This window comes from Aplysia californica, unplaced genomic scaffold (genome assembly GCF_000002075.1).
Source record: "Aplysia californica isolate F4 #8 unplaced genomic scaffold, AplCal3.0 scaffold00609, whole genome shotgun sequence".
In the NCBI taxonomy this organism is placed as follows: Eukaryota; Metazoa; Mollusca; class Gastropoda; order Aplysiida; family Aplysiidae; genus Aplysia; species Aplysia californica.
Genome location: NW_004797879.1, coordinates 339,920 through 347,318, shown reverse-complemented (window position 1 = coordinate 347,318; position 7,399 = coordinate 339,920). Strand labels below are relative to the sequence as shown.

The window sequence follows — 7,399 nt, the reverse complement described above, 5'->3', positions numbered from 1 at the left end:
ATTTATGTGTACATGTAGAACTTGATCTATGGCTAGAAGAAGAGGATGCAGCACCATAACAGCTTCTGTAGATGATGTGGTTGGGAATCCACGTTGGACTGCGTACAGCGGGAGAGTACTGGCAGTAGTTATAACGCAGACCTCCTGTAAAATATTATGATGAGCTTTCTTATGTTTCAGTTATTTGTTTGCCTGCTTTCACTCCTTCCGTGCTTTGTATATGCGTTCTTGCATACTTTAGCTCCGGAGGCCAGGTCTTTTAGGATCAGGAGGTTAAGTTTTATAGCATTAAAGCTGAATGTATCTTTCTATGTTCACTTTAAAACGGTTTGGAAAGGTGTTTCATTCAAAAACACATATGTTTATATGTTTTGCAATACGCTCCTGTTTGTTTGTGTTTCTGTGTAATTGTTAATGGCATTTTCCAATGTCATGCATCATGCTCTTCGACCTCATGTACAGGCTTGTTTACCGTCACGAATTTCCAAGGGCTGCCCCAGATTCAGCAATCAGAAATTTAAGAGAACGTTTTCCTTTTTAGCCTCTGCCTTTTCAGTGGGCTAAATTTTGAACTTCTTTTGTGATGTTAGTTTACTATTTCTGGCTTAATTTCACTGTGATCGTAACTTTATCATATACACTAGATCTACACGCAATCTAGTCTCACTTGAAGTAATTTTGTTTGCTGCTGCGTAATCTCATGTTATAACATTAGGTATCTCGATTGGGTTGTTTTTTTTAAAGGTTGGCAAGCCGGCATATGTGATTGTCTGTACTTTTTTTATCTTTCACTTTCGTTGTCTTTGTTAATGAGTAAAGTGAGAAAACTGATGTCTTCCAGGTACGCAGCTTTTGCCAAGAACGTCTCTTTTCCATGCATTCTTTGGGAAGCCTGTCAAGACCAATTGTGAGGAAAGTTTTGCCTGATGACAAAGTGAGTGTCACTCCTTATGTTATTTTAAAGAAATTTTTTTCTTTTATTTTGTTTTGGTTTTCTCTTGGAAGCCTCTAAGGACCAATACAGAAGAAAGTTCTACCTAATGACGAAGTGAGTGTCCCCCTGGTAATGTTTTTAAAAATATAGAACCGAAGAAAATTGGGAAATATATGGGTTGAACATCCCTCTCAACTCTATATCGGACTCTTTATGGGACTTAAAAATTTAACGTTCATCTCTCAGATAGGTTAGAGCCAAGTAGGTGGAGAGCCATTAAAACTCCCCCTAACAACCAAAGTTCAGGAACACTTGTTTGGAGATTTGAACCAGTGTCATCCGTACCATAGCCCTATATAATACCAACTGATATATAACTTGTGTAAAGAAAAGTGCATGTGTCTGTCTACAAAAGTACAAAACAATCCCCTCTGAGATCGCTACTGTGATGACTCCCAAAAAATTCTGTACCATACACGGTTTCCTCCGCTTCTTACAGTGTGGGTGATGATGAGGGACATAACTTATGGCTTCTTATGATACTTTGTAACAGGCTCTTACTTGATTTTGTTTTGTTTTTTTAATTCATTTTGAACTTGTTTGTACATTTATTGTCGCATCCCACTTACTTAATGAAAGTGTCTTTTGCTTGGTTTTCAGTGCAGTTGAAATGTTGATACTATTATACTTATTTAGACTATTGTTATTTATTCCTTCTTTTTTTTTCTTTTTTCATACTGTTTTTCTTCTCCTGTTTTTTCCAGATTTTTGTGTGTTTTTTTTTTTTATTTTATTTTGCTTTTAGGCATGAAATAACATTGTGATGTTAATGCTGTTGAAAACATTGAAAATATTTTGTTTGATTGCTCGGTGCAGGATGAATCCCAAGACTTGTCTGAAACTGTGAGAGAAGTAGAAAAATTAACCGAAGAAAACGACTCGTTGAGAAAACGAATGCTGGAGGTGGAAATGGAGAGACACAACCAGGCCCGGCTGGTGGCATCGTTACAACAGGAAATTGTAACCCTGAGAGCTGCTCAGATTCAGGTGAGTTTTTTTATTCTAATGCTAGCAGACTTGGGAAACACACTGTGGAATTGTGACTGGCCCCAAGATATTACGACACCCAACAAGTTCATATATTCTGAAATTGAGTTTTTGTTGTTTTGTTTTTGTAAAGTGTTTTACGGCGCTCGCAACTGCATAGGTCATATGAGCGCGCGGGACACTCCTAATATTTTCAGCTGGTAGGAAATTTTGAATTTTGCCCGGGTGGCGACCGAAGCCTACTCTTATTGATTTTAGACCACCAAGGGATCTTTAACGTGCGCAACTTGCACACGGGCCCTCCGAGATTTTTCGCCCTTGTCCGAGAAGGCTAGGTGTAGATCTTTCCTACCAGAAGATCAGGGGTGTGGCAGAAAGACAGCAGTAAGGAGGAGCCAAGGAGTAGCAGTAGAAAGGCTGCAGAAAGAGTCAGGAGCCCAAAGGAGGGGGCAAAGGAGGTGAGGGGGTGGGGGCAGAAAGTGGAAATGAAAGCAGACAACAGAACATTGCTAGAGAGCAGGAAAGGAGGTGAAAGTAGACAATTTTAGAGAAGAAAATTTTTCGGTCGCTACCCGGATTCGAACCCGGGACCTTTGAATGAGAGGCCAACACCTTAACCTCTAGGCCATGAGAGCCCCCATTGAGTTTTTGAGTTAACAGATTTATGAGTGACAGTCTTTGGATGAATGTAATAGGGAAGAAAAAGAAAGACACAAAAGGTGAGTGGGAACCACAGGGTAAAATAAATAATGAATAAATGGACCAAGTGGTCATTCCTATTACAATTTTGGCCATATATATAGCCTACATAAACAGCGGCGAACAAAGACACTTGCCTGTCCCTGTGGCAGCAAACAGCAGCTACGGGTTATCCTGCACCACATCTCCCATCTCTTTAAGGGGTTATGCTGAGTGTGTAGCTTTGAATTTGTGAGTCAACAACAAGTATAGAACCTATACGTAAACATCTATTGAGCGTTTAAAGAATTCCCTTGAGAACACTTTATTTCGTTACTCTCTGTTAGCGCAGTTGCAATGTATTTGACCTAGTGCTGTGTAATGCTATGTTGTTTTTTTGAAGACTGTATTCACTTCAAATCCTTTACGCTTCTCAAAGTTTTTCTATTACTGTATAAAAGTATGTTCCCACTGGCGTCTGTATGTAATTGTTTGGCTCCGTGTGGTTACAAGCAGAAGACGTAGATTTTATTTTGTGCTAGGGGCAGACTTGCCAAGTACTCCGATAAAATCGAAGCTCTCCGATGTGTCTATACCCATGGTAGAACCTCAAATATGCTTTAAAAATTTTTTTTATTGAATTCCATCTACATTGGTTGTATTTGACATAATAAGACACATTTTTATTTGCGTTTGTTTGCAGTATTTGCGCAACTTATCATAAATGACGTGAAAATACACATTGTAATTTTCTTGTATTTGCTATACATGTTTCTATGCCAATCTTGGTTTGTAATATAATCGTAATCTATGAGGGTTCTGGAGACTGTTTTTTTTTTTTTTTTTCAAACTTATTTTCTGGGAGGCTTTTGAGGAAAATTGTTAATTTTGGTCATTGAGTGGTTGGATGGTCTGTAGGAGAAAGTATTTTATTGAGCAGATGTGTCTGTCTGCTAAACTGCAGTTTCGTTCAGCCCAGTATGTTAAAATGACCTGTCTCCTTAACAAACTAACTGTCTTGTCACGTACCTTCCCATATAACAGCTGAAACAAATGTATGAAATTTAAATTTCAGGAAAGGAACAATGCAGAAGAGTCTGAACATGACTCACCAGATGACCAAGATGATGTGGTGCTACCTGACAATGGTTCTGAAATGGAGGTGAACAGAGAAAATGAGGAAGAAGAACAAGAAACAAGTTTGGCAGAAACAAGCCTGAAAGACTTAGAAGAAGAAAAAGAAGTGCACACGAAGATGGAAGATGCTAGAAAGGGGAAACGAAAAAGGAAAGGAAAGAAGAAAAAGAGTCTTCAGATGAACTCCAGTACTGCGGAGACCCCAGAGTTGGACAGCAAGCCTGGGTCGCATTCAAATAGCGGTCTGTCACCTCAAATTAAGGTGAATGTTATTCATCATTCATGCCTTGTCTCTTGTAGCTCTTATTAACTCTTTTTAACCCTTTCATTGCCAGGGGGTATGCATTGTTATTGTCGGCGCTGATTTTCACATAAGCTCGTTAGCCAGGACAGAAGTTAGCCAGGACAGAAGTCTCATGTTTCGTTGTCAGCGGACTGTCTGTCTAGATCTGGCCCACTCCTGACATATTTTGAACCCTAGGTCTTAATCTATATTATAGTGATTGTCCACTTCAGTATTGAATTGTAGCGTGACTCTGTCAGATTGCCTAAAAGCATTCAGCTGCATGGGGCCTTTAGGCTCTAGAAATCAGGGCCGAAAGGGTTCAGTCCTACTGTAATTTATCTTTCATTGTGAAGATGTTTTCCTTACAAATTGCGACAAGCTCAAGAACGACCCTGTTTTCATTCATTTGAATGAGGCTGACAGGTATGATAAGAAGATCCAGTTAAAGACATGAGGAGCAATGATGTAGCTTTTGCTTTAGCATGATTGTTTGAATATGTTTTAGTAAGTATTTTACGGCACCTGCAACACAGTTAGGTCATAAAGTGCTGAAGATTAAAAGTGTTACAAGAGAGTAACAAACACAAAAAGGAGGCGAGATAAGGACAATAGATGTTTGACAGGAAAGAAGGAGCATACCGCATCAAAGCACATGCCAATCACCGTATTGGTTCTTAGGATTAGCTACTGTACCTTCCATTCTTATTCTTGTACTGAGAGCTAAACTGAACTATTGTGTATGTTCATGTTAACAGCAATTACAAGACTTGATTGTGTATCGAGTGCTGTAAAACTCTTGTTAAGCCGAAATGTGTGCATATTTAACTCATTTTTTGTTCTTTATATCCCTCAGAAACGAGCTGTTTCATCAGACAAAGACATTGAAAAGTCAGATGTAAAGAAAATGCGGGTCGTCACGTCAAATCAGGATACGAAAACGGAAGAAATTCAAACTGAGGTATGCACTGAAGTGTATTTGCTTCAGTCTTTTGTCTTTTTTTTTCTATGGCACATTACACAATGACTTTACTGTGCTTGCTATTTTTGGACTGTTAAGATGTCCGTTGAATATACTCATCTCCCCTGTTTTGTATACATGATCTGAAAAATCAAATGTAGCAGTTGTCATGAGGATTTGGAATTACAGTGGAGTCCACTTATAACGAGTCCTGAAATAACGAGAAGTCTGTTAGAAAGACACTATTCTAAAAAACCCTTTTTTTCCATTCTTTATCTTTGTAAGTAAAATACTACAATAGCGCAATCAGACAAACACGCGAGTCAGTTATAGTGGAATATTGCTGCTGCTGTGGGCAACGCATAGGCCAATAATATGTAAAACCTCGCCAGTTGAGAAACTTGTTGGTGATCTAGCGAAAGAAAGAATGGGAGAGCTCACGTGTGCCAACAAAGAAGGCCGGAGCGAATTAGTGGGGAGGGTGTTGCATGCGCAGACGAGCAGAACGCATCACGTGATAGGCCAGCCTAGTTTAGATTATCTAGGCCCACCATACCTCTCACTTCTCCTTTGTGGGGATGGAGAGATCACAGTGCTTTGATGGATGGAGCGAATGTTAAAACTAAGGGTTAAGCTATTGAAGTTACCCAACTTTAAGGTCATTTTCTTTGTAATTTTACCCCTGAGACCAGATTACTTCTCCTCCTTCAATCGCAAATATTTCGACTTCTATTCAAGCTAGATAGATGTTTTTTTCGTTGAAAGCCACACAAATGAATTAAGGTTTCAGATGATATCAATAATAACTCCACACGTTCAAAAATTGACGAGCGCCTTATTCCACCACGTTGTGACACATTTCTTTGTCTCCGTCTTTATCTATCTCTCTCTCTCTGTCTCTCTCTCTCTCTCTCTCTCTCTCTCTCTCTCTCTCTCTCTCTCTCTCTCTCTCTCTCTCTCTCTCTCTCTCACTCTCAAGTATCACAGTTACTTCTTTTTTTGGGGGTATTTTTTTAAAAAAGTGTTTTACTGGGCTCGCAGCTGCATAAGGTCGTACGAGTGCGCAGGACACATTAAACATGATATTCAGTTGGTAGGAAATTTTGAATTTTATCCGCGTGGCAGCCGAAGCCTACTCTTGTCGATTTTTGGACCACCAAGGGATCTTTAACTTTAATGTGCGCAACTTACACATGGGACCTCCAAGATTTTTCGCCCTTGTCTGTGAAGGCTAGGTGTAGATCTTTCCTACCATAAGATCAGGGGTGTGGTTGTGAAAGACAGCTGTAAGAAGGAGCCAGGGTGTAGTAGAAGAAAGGCTGCAGAAAAAGCCAGAAGCCCAGAGGAGGGAGCGAAGGAGGTGAGAGGGTGAGGGCAGAAAGTGGAGGCGAAAGCAGACGGCAGAACATTGTTAGAGAGAAAGAAAGGAGGTGAAAAGATACAATTTTAGAGAAGAAAAATTTACGTCACTCTCCCGATTCGAACCGGGACCTATTGAATGAGAGGCGAACACCTTAACCTCTAGGCCATGAGAACCCCCTATTTTTTATTTTTTTTTAATTTCAAAAAGGTTCTCAAATCCACTGTCTCATTGTTTGTTTTCCTTTTCTCTGTTCCAGCCTGATCCTGAACATGTGCAAGAAATGCTGTTAGATTTTGTGGATGCTGAACCAGATGCTTGATATCTTCCCCTGCAGTAGGCCCTACAACACCAGACAAATAAGATTTTTTAAAATTCATTACGCAGCTATCACCTAGTTGGAATTAAAACTGCCGATATTGCATTGCGTTCTCTATGAATATATATGTCACCTGTATGTCAAAATACAACGGCTGGCCAAGAGATTGATGTTGTGTATGGAGAATTTCAATTAAAGTACATACATGCATCTCTGTATGTTATTTGTTATACAAAGTAAAAACAACGCTCTCTCTGAGTTGTCTAAGTCTGAGTGAAGGAATAAAAGACAATACCAATATGATTTTGTGAATGGAAGTTCTACTCTGTTTCACTGTGGGTTTTTATTTTCCTTTCAATTTATGGTTGGAGTTTGGATCTTGTTTTTGTTTTCTTTGAATTCAAAATTTCCCATGTGGTGGGGCAGGTTGTTGTCCTATGGGTCTAACTTTAAGTCTTAACCCTATCTGTACGTCATGTTTTACTATCATATCCATACGACATGGGGAACTCTGTGCCATCACTTTCAAAAAGGAAACATACTCGTTAATCCGATCCGTACTCTTTGCATAGCAGTCTGCCAAAATGATTTTGAGAAAATCTGAAAGTGTCAACGAGGTCTTTGTATTAGAAGTATTCTAAAATGTGAAGAATACAACCCTGGGGGTACAAAATGACCCC

At 39.4% G+C, this 7,399-nt stretch overlaps 1 protein-coding gene across 1 annotated transcript in view; it reads left to right on the top strand.

The window, feature by feature from the left end:
* LOC101858891 overlaps positions 1-7,022 on the top strand; it is a 20,593-nt gene extending 13,571 nt beyond the window's left edge. The window contains exons 11-15 of the mRNA XM_005107507.2: positions 842-934; positions 1,811-1,981; positions 3,735-4,058; positions 4,936-5,040; positions 6,660-7,022. Of these exons, the coding sequence (XP_005107564.1) occupies positions 842-934; positions 1,811-1,981; positions 3,735-4,058; positions 4,936-5,040; positions 6,660-6,722 (756 nt within the window). The 3' untranslated portion in view covers positions 6,723-7,022. The remainder of the gene's footprint in view (positions 1-841; positions 935-1,810; positions 1,982-3,734; positions 4,059-4,935; positions 5,041-6,659) is intronic.
* The last annotated feature ends 377 nt before the right edge of the window (positions 7,023-7,399 follow it).